Raw genomic sequence first — 14,928 nt, 5'->3', positions numbered from 1 at the left:
GGTGCCCTCTGGAACTCTTCATTTGTCTGCAACTCCATCACAGCAACACTGCAGATGCCTTGATGAGAGCACAAGCTTTGCTACTTAGAAACGCTTTGGACTGAGTAAGCTGTAGTGAAAACAAAGGGTAGTCATGGAGTAACTTGAAGCATTCAAAACAGCTCAAGGCTCTCTGTACAGCTGTTTAGACATTTCTTACTCAGGCCAGATGTTTGTACAGAGTAAATCAGCGTGGCTCCATTAATATCAATTAAGCTACATCAGTTTATCTGATATGGCTTGAACCCTTAACACCAGCTTACTTGGAAGCTGTGAAGTTCTAATATTAACTTTACCACAGGAAGGTTCACCGTCCTCATCCACTCATTTCAGCTACCATAAACTGTGGCAGGTGCCCCCTTGTGATCGGTGAGTGGGCTAATGCAGTACTTCTGTTTCTTTTCTAAATTTGATTTTCATTCATTTCTAGGCTCAGAGGAGGAGAGACTGGCTCTTGAGACTGCTGTGATGTATGGCATTAAAAAGCAAGCTACCCAAGATACCACGTATCAGCCACAAACGGATGTGGACATGGAATTCCAAGTGCAAAAGGCAATCCTTGGCAGTGACTTTAAAGTCACTATAATATTCAGGAACAAAAGTCGCAACCAGTACACTGCTACTACCTACCTTTCAGGCAACATAGTGTTTTATACAGGAGTCACAAAAAATGAATTCAAGAAATACTCCTTCAGTGCAAAACTGGAGCCCTCTTCATGTAAGGCTTGCATCGTTGTTTTGAAACAGGCTAGCTTTTTTTCTCTGTATCATTAACTGTAACCAATGTCTCTGCCCGTGGGTAAAGGCAATTCTAGTAGCTAGGTGTAGGATGCTCCAGGGTATCAGGAGGCTCCAGTCCCAAATCTGGCCCTGCTACCAGCGTCATTTAGAGCTGAGACTGTTTTCTTCAGACAGTTGCTCCCTGCATAATGCTCTGTTACCTGAGCTACATTTCTGGAAACTAATTTTTTCTTATTAAGTACGAAAGAAAGCAAAGGAGTGCAAGATTTTTCATACCTTTAGTCTCCTGGTAAGTGAGTTAATCTCAGTAAGTGAAGGAAAAGTTCTGGTTGCCCAGGGTGTCATTTATGGGGACAGAAAGGTGAATATCTTGTCTTACCTGATAGAAGATAACAAGCTCTGAGTGGGTTCAAGTGCACATCTGGCTTTGGAAGGCTGGGTGGTTCAGGTTTTCATACTTAGAGTGATCTAAAAAGTTTATGTGTAACTAAAATGTACCACTATAGAGCAGGGGTATTTTTCAGCTGGGCAGGTGCCCCAGCTGTGGATTATCTTTACAGATGCAGCTTCTGCTTTTCCTAGTGCCCTCTGGACTGCGGTGGAGAGATCCTGCCTCCCTCTTGTCACGAGAAAAGCCATTCCTGGCAGCCTAGCTCATGCGGCTGAGGGCAGGGTTTTGCACTGCTCAGAGTAGGGAGGGACATTATCCTTTTTTATTTTGGACATAACCAATTTTCTGGCAGCCTTGGCAGCCCCATTCAGAGAACAGTCAGCAAGTGCTGAGGACCTGCTGTGCTCCAAAGTGCAATGGAACAGGCTGACAGTAGATCCCTGGCTTCTCCAGCGACAAGCAACTGCCAATCACTTGTTCCCCTGACAGGCCCGTGCTCTTGGGTCAGTGTCTCCAGCTCAGCAAAAGTCATGAGAACATGCTCTTATGGAGGTTGTCAGAGGATCCTCCACTTAAGTTCCCCTATGGAGAGAGTCAGGAGCAACGATTTTGCCTTCTTGATGCTGCTGCTGGGCAAACACAATCTCTGCTGGGCGCAGTGGGAGTGGCAGGATTTTGGGAGGCCAAAGGATGGGCCTCCTGATCTGGGTCTGATGCTGGATCACAGCAAACCTGGCTGTCTTCTGAGCTTTCTCATCAGTCTTGTCTAACTCATCTCCGCTCAAGAGACACTGTGAGCCCTCTTTTCTCAAAGAGGATGGGTTTTGTCTCGGTGAGAAGCCTCCACAGAACCACAGTTCCTGCCGTGCTATGAAAAAAAATCCTCTGCTTTCATCCTTACTTTGAGCATCATCTAAAACTGCACAATTTTATTTGGAGCTGATTAATCTCCATAAAGTAGGAGTCCACTTATAGGGATCTACTGGTGAAGATTAATAGAAATTCTACCTCCATTTTATAACAAAGCCCTGACAGCTGCTTGCTGGTTCTTTCTAACTCCCCGACTCATTTGCAGGGGGTCTGGAAATGGGCATTGGGTTGTTCTAACGCAGCCTACCAAAACACAGTGTGGGGGTTTATAGTGGCTTGCATCAGTTACTAAATATTTTACCTGAAATACTGCAAAACTTTCAGAGACTTGGCTAGGTACAGCAAAAAAAAATCTGTTCCAATTGCTTAATCTAAATTCTGTGCCACTTCTTTGACAGGGAAAATTTAGTCATCTTGTAGAAGATGTGCAAATACCTACTATGCTTTCTGGCTGTGATTTGTGCTTGGTTCCAGGGCTTATGCCTGCTCTTGCATTAAAGGTCTGTGTAAGGTATTATTACCTAAAACACAGCTTCTTCAGTTTTGAGGCTCATCTAGCTCCTCTGTGCAAGAAATGAAATGAATAGATGTTTAAGGATCACTGAGCCTCAAAATCTTTTTCTTTTTTTTTTTAAAGTAAATGGTTTGTAAAAAGCTTATTGAAACCATGCTGGAAACTCTGAATTGACTGTTGGTGGGTGAACACAGACTAGAGAGAAGTACTTGAGAGAAGAGAATATGATTTTTTTTGGATTGTCCCCATCATTGCTTCTGAGCAAGGAGACATGTTTTAAGGTATTCCCACCTTTCAAGGTGGAAATTAGCTTATATCTGAGCTACAGTCGTCTGCTTGTGGAGCACTTTGTCCTGCAAATACCCCTCACAGGTTCCATCGTCTCTCAAGGTGATACATAAAACTTGAGCATGAATTCTTTCCCCTTTGCCTTGGAAAGGAGCAGGCATGCGATCAGGAACGGTGCCTGAGCAGATGGGCAGTGTGAAGGGAGGCAATGTGATCATTTGCAACTGTGTGAGAATACTCTGTCAGGGGTGTGAGGGAGGTTACCTGCCGAGGCTCTCAAGCAGTTTGTAGGCTTCATTCATGGCAAGAACTGTGTGTCTATATATAGAAGTAACAAAAAATTATAACACAGGAAAGTTGTATCAAAGGTGTTCTTCCAGCCCATGCTACTGAAAGAATGAAGCAAACGAAGTTTTCCAACAGGAAGTGAATGCACGATTTTCAGAATAATGATTAAAGGAATTGTGTGGGTTGAAAACATCTTTGAGGATTTGAATAGCTTAAACCTTGCAGTGCCTTCAAAGGTGCTCTCACATCTACTCAGTTATATTTAGTTTTCTCTGTTTTTCTGAAAGGCTGTAGGGCAGCTCAGCGTGTCTCCCTTGGCTTTCCCAGGTGCAGTAAGTGGTACTGGCAACTTACCAGCACAGCCAGTGCTAAGGAAATAGAATTCTATTAATCTGGGGTTTTTTCCTGTGGTGATTAAATTTAAACAGAAAAGTTTATCTTTCCTTCCACTGTGAAGTACATTTCTCTTGGATTGTAACTATTTTATTTATTTACTTCACACAAATGAGAAATACCTTGCCTGATTTATAATTTACAGTTTGGGGCATTATGGGAAATTCTTTCACAAAAAATACAGAGTGAGAGGGAGGGAGGGTGAGCACATCAAGTAAATTTAAGGCTGGCCTGGCAAATCCAGGTCAGGTGGTCACCAAGGGAATAGCTTTGAAACCAAATCAAGGAGCTGGTTTTGATGTGAGCGGATCAAAAGAGTGAAAAGGGGTGAATGTCATTTACCCAATTGAGTTCAATTATCTCTGTGTGTACAGTCTATGTCACAAATACAGTACAAATAATGGATAACAGTAATAATCACAGTTAACAGATGGGAGATCTTGATATGTTTACTAGGGTTATAATAAATGTTTATAGAGGTAAGAGCTGCAGGGCTATATATTCTGCCTGGTCACTTAGCAGGTCTGCTTCTCTGCATCACATTCTCACACCATTGTTAGCCTGGGAATTGCAGTTCAATATGGTTAAAATTAATGATTCCCTGCATCTCAACCATCTAGCCTAGGGGGACTTGTTCCTTTCAATAATTATTGTCAGGGAGCACGTGAAAGCTCTCCGGAGGGCACGCTTGCAACAGAAGGACCTTCTTGCTAAAATTTGCAGGCATATCCAGCATAGGACAAAGGCAGATATCCAGACGTGCCATGGAGGGCAGGTGATCTCCCAGGTAGCCTGCATGGTCTCACACCCCACAGTGGCTGCTCTGGTGGCATCCCTGACATCATCCCTCTGCCAGGAAGAGAGGCAGAGAAAGCACAGGAATAAAGTGAAAGAGCAGATGTTTATAGAGGTGACACTCAAAATTGGTTGGGAACTTCATGCCCAGTAGCTATTTATTGCCGGTCTTGCTTCTCACTTATTTTGTGGTAGTGCCTAGAAGCCTTCAACAGTGACCTGGGCTCATGCTGAGGGGCACTGGGAGAGGCTGTGCACAAACCCAGCCCTTGCCCCAGGGAGCTCACAGCCTAAATGGAAAGAGGGCAAGACAGGAGGGAGAATGGTGAAGTAAAGAAATTTAGATAGTTTGGGCAAAAAAATCAAAGCCATTCTTTGGTTTTGGGCCACCTTTTCACTAAGACACTCGTGTAACTGGCACTGGCCAGGATGGGGGGAGCATTTAGCCATTAGATTGCTTCAGATCTCTTTTTTCTTTCCTGTTTTCCCCCTCAGCTAGCGCTTTTGATGTTGTGATCAAATCGAGTGAATACCTGAGTGACTTGCTGGACCAAGCCTCCTTTCATTTCTTTGTGACGGCACGGATCAATGAAACAGGGAAGATTCTGGCCATGCAGAAGGCGACAGTCCTGGAAATTCCCACCCTGCGGATCAAGGTAGCTCGGTAGCTCAAGACTGTGATGGAGGGGCATGACTACCATGCTGCACGCGGGCTGTTCGGTGCAAGGCTGTCATGTTGGCTTCTGGGATGGAGGGGTGTATGTGTGTGCGCACATTCTACCACGGGCCTTGTAAAGCAGCAGCTGGCTGGAGTGTATGGGGATGTATAGGTATCTTCTATATTGTACCGAGTATCCCTACATTGCAGTCTGAGGCTGCTAGCATCACTGGTAGTAAAGAGCTGAAGTGGCTTCAATGGAGGAAGGAGGGGGAATGATCTGAGAAAGCTGGAGAAACTCAAAGGGTAAGAGAGATTACTCATTCGAGTCACTGAAGTCTACAACTATTTCAGAAGTCCGTTATATTTAAAGCAACACAGCACAGAAGCCTCTTGCTGAAGAACGAAGGGCACTTCTATTGAGGCAAATTTGTTTGGAAAGCTCCTGCAGGTGTTGTGGAAAGTTTCTCCAAACTCAATGGGCAGCACTGATTTGGGACAATGCTTTCAGAATTTCAGTGCTTTGCTGCCACTCTGTGAATATATGGTCAGTGGAGTTCCTTGAACGTTCAAGAATTTCTACCACAGTGATGGCATGGTACCTATGAAAATGTAGAAGTGTAATGTTTGTGACAGGAAAAGGACCGTATGTTGTATGGCAAAGGCAGGGCTGAGATTTAGAGTTCTCAACTGATAACTGGGTTTCCAAATAAATTGCCTCATTTTCAGAAGTGCTCAGCCTTCATCTGCCTTGAACGATGTTATTTGGATCTACTTTTTTCCTAATGCTAAAAAAAAGCCATCAGAACAACTGTTCAGGAAGCTTTATATCTAACGAATGCTGCTTCCTAAAATTCAAGACCTTCAAAGAAATCGAAGTCTATAGAACTTTTTCTTCCTGTATATTTATTTGAACCAGTGTTCAGGTTTCCATACAATAATTTATGTTGTAACTGCAGCCTTCTGCAGAAAAAGCTTTTTAAAAAGCATAGATCAAAACTACAGTGAAGTTTGCAAAAAAATCCACTCAATTTCATGGTCTGCGAAAATGTCACAATGATCTGATCGGATTATTGGTATTTTCAAACTAAAGGGGTTTTGTTTATTGAGCATTCTAGAGAGGAGGTAAGCAAGACAGATAAACTCTGCTTCAAATCTCTGTCTTCAGTAACCGAATGTTTAAAGTGGAAAGTTCTTTCAATTCAATACTTAACAGAACATCTTGTACAGCATCCCCAATTTCAGCTTCAAAATAGTTTATCCTCCCTGCTGTTATGAAGAAAGGATGTTTAGTATATAAGATAGGTTGCTGTCCAATAACCATGTTTTCTACTAAAACTGAGTTTGTCTCTTCTTTCTGATGTGTGAAGATACTCTGAAATTTTAATAGCTGGATTTTTTTAAGTGTATGCATGCATGTGTATATACCTATGTATTTATACAGGAAACTTTGCTTTATGGTTTTTTTAAGAAATCTGAGGAAACATATCTCCCTAGTTTTCTTGCCACATTTCTTCACTGAGTGTGGCTGGCAGATGAGTTCTTAATGTGAGAGTAAGAGAGAAGAATGAAAAAAAACTATTTCCCCTCGTCTTCGGATACACCTTTGATCTTTCTCTGTTGGTCTAAGGGGATCGGCAGAATTAACAGCTGAGGAAATTACACTATATTGTAATTTAGCTTGACACCAGGTTACAAAAACAAGCTCAGCAAATTCTTATCATGGTCTCAGTTGGCATGTGTGGGAGTTCAGGATGATTTTGAATCCTCCCATGTAACCGTGATCTTAAATGGGCAATGGAAGTAAGGAAGACATAAGACCTCTAATTGGGCTAAGACTTCTGAAAATGCCACTGGTGCCTTTTTGCAAATTCAGGTGGTCAAACACTGTTGAGAGCTTAGCTGTGAGTATCTCATCCTTTATTACAGGCAGTGTGTTGGTATTTGGTGCAGAGTGATCCCTTAGACCAGAGTCTTTCCAACTTTTTGCAGCTGTCATACTCCTTAAAAATTTGCAGCAGGGCTTGCAGAATACTTTAAATTTGTTGACAACATACTTGTTTTTCTTAGTTACCTTTCTCAAGGCCCTTTAAAGTAGTTCATAGGCTAGCTGGGATCTGCCAGCCATAAGTTAAAAACTCTTGCCTTAGCCTTTTATATTCTGTGAGAAATGCTGTGTTTCTAGCGGGGAAAAAATAACCCAAATCCTCATGCATGTAGTCTTTCTTTAAAAACACGTCCATGTGGAGGTGTTTTCCAGGCAGCTCTGCTACTGGCACTGATCTGAAGGGACAGGCAGATCCCTTCAGCTGCGTACTGGAATACATGTGGAAGTCAATGTGATCACTGTTGATTAGTCTCACAGTTTAATATTTTCCAGTGCAAAATGTATTGGGTTTTGGCTGTCTTAAGACTTTCAGAGACAACTGGCTCTCAAGTCTACGTGGAGCACATGTGCAGTGTTGGAAACTCTTCAGAGCACAAGAGGCAGTTGCAAGGCAGGGGGAAGACGGACACAGCACTTTTGTGGGGTGCAAGCAATATGACCCAGTGTTTCTAATTTAGGGTATTCAGACCTGCCCTTCTCCTCTGGAGCTTATGTCCTGAGTTGATGCCTTGCACTTCAGTGCTGGTGAGGAGCCTGGGGAGAGGGGCAGGATCTGGGAGAGAGGCCCCCTCGGCTGGATTGGCCCTCAGCTGGACACTCAGCTCCAGGGCTGTGCATGTAGATGTCTAGTTTTTCTATGGAAATGAGGGCCTGCCTCTCGACCTGTTGTGTGGCTTGAGGAAAAATTGCAATGGGCAGAAAAATCTGCAGTGGTACCTACGGGCCCATCCAACAATTTTCTTCTGTCTAGGCTTTATCTGCCTCATGCAGTTTTGCTGTGTGCTCCGTTCCCCCTCCTCTCCTTCCTTGCAAGTCATGCATATTTAACCCTACAGAATTCACCATGGGGCTTTTTATTATTATCAGCTTGTGGAGTGCTGTCCTGTCCTTGTCTTGCAGACCCAAGGTGAGCTGGTAGCTGGTAAAGAAATGTCTGTGACTGTAGAATTCACCAATCCTCTGAAACAAATCCTGGAGAACGTCACTCTCCGCCTCGAGGGACCTGGCATACTGAGAACGATGAAAAAGGAGTTCAGGTAGGGAAGAAAGCACAACTAGCTGGGAGCTCATCCCCGCTTGCTCACAGGAGAAAGCTCACACAAGACACTTAACTAAATGCTGCACTGAGTAATTCAATTCAGACACTCTCTCCTTACTTTACAATTCAATACACAGGGGAGCTATAGGTCTCAGTACTCAGAAGAAGTCAGGCTGTCCAGAGAGACTGTGAGAGCATTTCATCTGTTCAGTACCAGTGCTGGAGGAAGGAGTAGTGGTGATGGGTAGTTGCTAATGCAGCCTGAGTTTACTTTTTCACTGTATTATGTTATTTTTAGTGCTTGACAATAGCACCTATGAGCCGCTATCACGGAAAGAAAGATTTATCCTACATGTGAAAAGTTTGTCACCACTCAGTATCTGCAAATCAAGTCCTGTGCTATTTTTCAAAAAGAGCTTTTCTCCACTCATGTTAATTGTGGTTATACAAGATGTTCAGGTACCTCAGATGATCTTTGCAAGCTTCTGCCAATACACAAAATGTGTGTTGGATGCAGCAGAGCCCGCTGGGATGGGTGCAGCATGTGTGCGAGCACACAGCTGCCCCACGGTAGCACCACTGCACAGGGCTGCCCTGGCACAGAGTGCTCCCAAGCCGGAGGACAAGGAAAGCCACCTTCATTAGACTCAGAGCTGCACCTCGTGCTGACACGGTGGTACCCACATGCTAAGCAAGTTGTTTCCTAAACCCTCTTTCCACTTGAGTTCAGTGTTATAAGCTCAGCATTAGCCAGTTCTGGGATATACAACTGAGATCCTTAGAAAATTTTGCAGCCATTGCTTAGTCTTGGGCAGCCAAAGCGGTGTTATCTATCATTACCTGAGCTGACGGTCCCCAGGTGTGTGCAAAAGGAGTTTGAAAAATTGCCTGTGCTTCAGCAGCTGCATAAATTGTCAGCATTATCTGCAGCCAGTAGGAGAGGTCTGAGCCTGATTGCACCTGGGCCAGGGATAAAAAGATCAAAACCAGTCTCCAGAGTGGAGCTAGGTAGGAAAATGACTGTGAAAGGGCATCATACCATGCTTGCTTTGTGCACGTGGTGTGTCACAGATGCTGCTGAACATGACTCAGCACAGTCTGCAGTTACAGAAGTTGCAGCAATAGCCCTGGTTGCTGCCCAGCCGTGCCAGCCTCCCCTGTTGTTCTGCATCCTTCTCATCCTAAAAGCTGCTGTGGGCTGCTTTCACCTTGAAGGATGCAGAAGTTGTCAGGTGCATCAAAGGCACAGGAGTTAGGGAGAGAAATGACTCATGGAGTAGACATCATTTCCCTTCAAGTCACAGTGTTTTCCCCTTTTCAGTAGCGCCTCTGGCATCATTTAAAATGGAAATGGATCAGCTTAGTCGTTTTAAGATTTAACTTCTCTAAGATGAATGAAGGGTGCAGGCTATACACACAGAGGACAGAAAGGGGGCAGTTGTAGTTTATTTAAATAATAATCACATTTGCCTCCATGCATTCAAAGTGATGAATGGCTCTGGTGTGGTGGTGGCTCAGCATATTACACAGAACCATTCATCACTGAATTGTCGCTCAGGAAAATCAGATCAGGGTGGCTTTACTCCGTTTGCAAAGAGAATTAAACCTATCCTAGGCTTTCCCCACCCTTGCACCACTTCCCTGTCCATCAGGGACTGTCAGATACGGGATGTGGCTTTTGCACTTCTTTGTGGGGATGAGACTTTTGACCTCTCTGTATTTTTAAGGTAGCTTTTCTGTATCACTTGGGTGACTCCACAAAACAGGTATGTGTGATCCAGCTGATACAACATTATTCTGGGAATGAAGTGTCTTGGAGGCTTCAGTATTGACCATTCATGAAGAATATATATATATATGTATATATCTTGATAGACACACATAGTGATGTTTAGCTATTAGCCTCAGACAAATGAGGAACGTGACTTGTGGAAAAGCCTTTGGCAGCAGCAAGTCCTACATGGGGAATAGTCTTTGCATGACAAATGAGAATTAACCAGGCAGTGATGGATTGTGTTAAAAGGATTTTAGCCAAGCATGCATTCACACTAGCAGGTAAGTAACTTTGGGTGTTTCTACATGTCAAAGCTCAGCTAATATTAGCTAATATTAGCATTCAAGAAGCAAGTCGTTTTGGAGGTAGGGCAGTAAAGAAACAGGAAAAGGTGGATTTGCTTTCCCAGCACGGCTGTTGTCTTCCTGCAGATACACACACATATATAAATATATGCATCTATTTTATGCAGAGATGATAGCACTGTAAATCAGAGGTGGTAGCGCTACCCTTTCTCACTGGGGTGCTGTGGAGATGTGGTCTGGAGACCTTCAAGCCCTCATCCTTAGAGAATCTGGCCCCCGAGTGTTCAAGAAAGCAGACCAAACCTTGCTGCACAGCAGACTGGTGTAATACCTTCTTCACTTCCCATACAGATAATCCCTTGCAGATCATTCCCATAAACTCTAAATTCAAAAAGGTATTTAACCTTGTATAGCAATTGAAGTCATTGCTTTATCGTGCTGCCATTATAGAGGGCATTTCATGGAGCCAGCAGGCCAGCTGAGGGGAACAGAATATCTCTCATAAAGAACAAAGATAAAAAGGGAGAACACTTGCCAGAAGCTGTCTGCACATGCTCACACCAAAAATATGATCTTCCTCTGCTTTTTCTTTTCTAAAATTGGGTACATGCCCCAGGGTACTTATGACTGTATATGAAAAATGCAATGCAGTGCCATACCTAAGCTAGCCTCTAAAGAGCTAGAATACCGCTCATTTCAGAAGGGACAGGCTTGCACTGAAACAAATATTCAGGTGGGAGGATCCCAGGCTAGTTCATTTTGAGCTAGTTAAGGTTGCTTGTTTTGTGGCAACTTGTGTTAAACCTGAGCAGTGATTTCTGCCCTGACCCTCGCATAGGACATGGTGTCTGAGGGCCAAATTCTACCTGATGAGAATTTGAAACAGTGGCTAAAGTTTAGGCTTACTTTATTCTCACTTTATTCAGTTGTTTGCAGAATCCCATAACCATATGAGATAAGAACACTGGCTAAATTTGTAACCCTCTTACTTAATGCGGAAGAAAAGAACAGTAATTTTTATAAATAGCTCCCTATTATGCCACCTTCTTCATTGGTTCCTTTGCAGCAACTGTATCCTGACATCCCCCAAACGTAATCAATCACTCAACATCATCCTTCAAAACCTGCACACAGAACATAGTGAAAGCACCAAGGAAGCACAGAAACCCAATACCTGAGGCTCTTCATGCATCTTAATTGTAGCAAAAACTGAAAATCAAGAGCAGCGCAAAATAAAGTTGTGTTATAATATGAGTTATCAAATCATACATAATGCAAAAGAGTAACTGCTAACAGCAGGACTCCCAAGAACACTTTGACTTGTTTGTATGGACATGAAGAAGTCATCTGAAGTGGCTAGTGAGGAGATCTGCTGACGTTACAACTGTGGCAGGGTGGTTCAGGCTAGGAGCTAGTGGAGGGACTCAGCATCTCATCAGCGCTGCGTTGGGTTTGCATGCCAGTGCCCTGGACACTTCATAACAAGGACTTATTTAAACATTTACGGAATCATCAACAGGCTATAGGCTATAATAAACAGGAAAAATCTAATTATAAAGTAGAAAAAATATGTGAGCTGCAAAGAAGATAATTCTGAAAGTGATTGTGAGAGGAAGTGACAGGAGGCAGAGGAAAATGGATTCATTTTGGAAATTTAAAATTAGCCTGGAGGAAAGGCTAGAAAAGGCTTTGACAGAGTCAGTTCTGAGAGGAATAGAAGGTGGAGGGAATAATTTATAGGATGCTTATAAGAATGAGTGAAACATAAAAAATTTGAGACATGTTATACTGCCAGCCCTCAGTTTTTCCAGTTGTGGGTCAGTTTGAGAGCACTGGCTGACTGATCACAATATTGTTACTTTCCTTTTTCCCTACAGGAAAATCCCAATGAACTCTACCTTGATCTGGGATGTAAAATGCATCCCAAAGAAACCAGGATTACGAAAGCTGATTGCAAGCCTAAATTGTGATGCTTTGAGGCATGTGTATGGTGAGCTGAATGTTCAGATTCAGAAGCCGTGAACCAAGGTGCCTGCCTTCATCTCTCATTTAGTCATATTTCAAAGTATCATGTTGATGGGGGGTACAGGGGAAGAGGTAGAAATCTGTTTATTGTTATTTTAGTCATCCTTGTGCTGAACATTACTTAATAAAGAAAACTAATTGGTAGGACTGGAAAAAGCACCTGGGCAGTGAATGATTTAAAATTAGATACATGCAATTAAAGGCAATTCTAGACCATATTATTCCTATAGTTCACTTGTATTTATGGCCTTTTACATTATGCTGCAAGGGAATCTGAAAAGCTCCATTCACCAAAGTAGCCTGAACTTTAGTTTTAATTAAGGCCTGATATTTCACTGAAAAGGAAAAAAAGAAGAACACAGTGTTATAAATTCTTAGATAGAATTACACACCCTATGGTAGCTCATTCAGGGTGCAATAAAAACAGGTATTTCTAGCTAAAGGGACTGCTTTATCTTACAATGTTACAGTTTTCCAGTTCATGGAGAGCTTACTTTGCTGCAAGCGTCTCTCAGGATGTGTTATCTCCAAAATACTCCCAGCTCCTTGTTTCCTCTTGTGGCTTCCCTATGCTTTTCCCCCTACTCTTTCACATGCACAGACACCCACACATACTCTCTGCTGTATTTCACGCCCTCATCCCACCCCATATGCTGTCGATATGTTGTCCTCCTTTGCTTGATGAAAATCCAGAGTTTTCCATGCCCCTGCTCAGAGTTCATGACACCAAGCTTGCATTTCCTGATCACATCTCTTGTGTATGGTGTGTTCTCCCTTCATCCTCTTCTGCCTTTTCTTCTCTCCTGAACCCACCCTGTAGCCCCACTTCCCCACACATGTGTGTCTCGGGGGGTTCGCTGCCCCAGAGCAGTCCAGGCTCTGCCAGCTGGTAAATGAGGTGAAAGAGAGAGGAATGGAGGGGGCAGCCTGAGGGTCTTCCCCTGCCAGCCCCCCAAGCCTAGCAAATATCCTGCACTGGAGCTGCGGGTGAGTTTGGATTAAACCATGCCAGAAAGTTCCCAGGAATCACGGCTACTGCAGAATGAAGTCCTGTTACATGAGCAACCCCAGGAATATGCAAGGACAGAAGTTCAGCTGGAAAAGGAATAAACATGTATCCTGAGAGTCAGAAACTCCACAAGCTGGGTCTCTTCTTGCCTGTCTCACAGCATATTCCTCTGTGAGATGCAGTGGGGCTTCCCAAGGCATCTCTCCTCCCCTGAGGACCTTCTGGCCCAGAAGCTGCTCTGAATCTGTGGTTTCCATTAGTCTTCTGTGCTGGGTAGTGCTCCATCATAAGCCGTGTACCCCATTGTGCTAGGGCAGCAGCAGAGGCAGGGGTGTGCGTTCATCTCTCATCTCCCCTGAAATCCTTCTCTGGATCTTTTTCCACAAGCTGCAGCAACTCCTCTCCACGGGCTGCAGTGTGTAAGAGCATGTCCCATACTAACAGCACAGGTGAACCAACTGAGCTTCCAAAGAAGTTAAAAGGAGCCTCATGCTCATTAAACGCTGTGGCTTTACGGTACTGTATGGCCCTGTCATTTTGTGGTCTCATTAGTGAGAAAGCAAGGGACGTGTCTTGCCTTCTGCTCTTCTCCTTGCCATGCATTGCCTCCTGCAAAACCTGTGACCAGCTGTTAAAAATAAGCAAGTCCTGGGAGGGGAGAAATGCAGGCTGCTCTTTTGCTAAAGTATGTTGAACTAAGCAAAGATTCATTGCACCTCATTTGCTCAGTGAGTACCCCTGGATCCAAGAACACCAGGCTTTTGGGGGCTTTCGCTTCAGGCATGGGCACACACTCAGTTCCTACAGCCTGAGTGACCACATCAGAAACTCTGCAATGTCAAAGTCGCCACTATAAGTCCTCCAGGGTACAAGGGACTGAACAGCATGTGGTAAATGCAAGGTGACAATCTCTGTTAAGTAATTAAGCAGTCCTACCAGAGTCTACATCTTCTAATAAAATTATCCATTTTTTGCTTTTGCATATAAACCTTCTTTCCATTGCAGACTTTTTTATAACTACACTGTAATAAGAATTTAAAATAAAGCATGTGTGATTGCACTTGTGTCTTGTGTTCTGCATTTTGATCAATCACTTCTTCTACATAGTAGCACTATAGACACCCCTTGCTGCATCTTAATTGTAAAAGTTTAAAAATTTGCTTCTGAGCCATGTTAATAAAGGTGTCTTTTTTTTTTTTTTTTTTTTTGGTGCTAAAGAGAAAACCCTATCTTTATTCAAATGAGCAAAACAAAAAATAAAACGAACAAACAAGTAGGCTCAGTTTAACTATTTGCCTTTGTTTTCCCTTCTGTTTTAACAATTGACTACATAAGGTGACAATTTCCAGATCATATGTGCCACAGTGCCAGCAAAAAGAATCCCCAGATTCCCCTGGAAATTGCTCCAACATGTCAGAGCCCATTAAGTGGCCAGTATACTCCTAATTAAACCTTACGTACATCCCATTTGTGCTTCTCTCAGCTAAATATTTCAAGCCATTTTACTAACAGTAGTTAAGCTGAACGATGTTCACCAGGAGACAGTAACTATTTTTATTGATAGTTTATAGAGGGATATATTGAAGCAAAGAGAAGTGATGACTGGGAATAGAGGCCAGGGATGTCAACAGCCCTTGGCATCACCAGCCTGCTCACTCCATACAGAGTTTCTCACAAAAAAGTTAGGGACAA

General features: G+C 43.3%; 1 protein-coding gene across 3 annotated transcripts in view; it reads left to right on the top strand.

Annotated features, from left to right (window-relative positions):
* F13A1 (coagulation factor XIII A chain) overlaps window positions 1-14,296 on the top strand; it is a 63,494-nt gene extending 49,198 nt beyond the window's left edge. For all 3 annotated transcript variants that reach the window (XM_055705403.1, XM_014276575.3, XM_014276574.3), the window contains 4 exons: window positions 470-757; window positions 4,815-4,975; window positions 7,985-8,121; window positions 12,080-14,296. In XM_055705403.1, coding sequence (XP_055561378.1) covers window positions 470-757; window positions 4,815-4,975; window positions 7,985-8,121; window positions 12,080-12,224 — 731 coding nt within the window. In that variant the 3' untranslated portion in view covers window positions 12,225-14,296. The remainder of the gene's footprint in view (window positions 1-469; window positions 758-4,814; window positions 4,976-7,984; window positions 8,122-12,079) is intronic.
* Window positions 14,297-14,928: the final 632 nt, after the last annotated feature.

Source organism: Falco cherrug, chromosome 3, assembly GCF_023634085.1.
Source record: "Falco cherrug isolate bFalChe1 chromosome 3, bFalChe1.pri, whole genome shotgun sequence".
Classification (NCBI taxonomy): Eukaryota; Metazoa; Chordata; class Aves; order Falconiformes; family Falconidae; genus Falco; species Falco cherrug.
The sequence above is the reverse complement of the archived record's forward strand: the minus strand, read 5'-3'. Positions and strand labels throughout refer to the sequence as shown.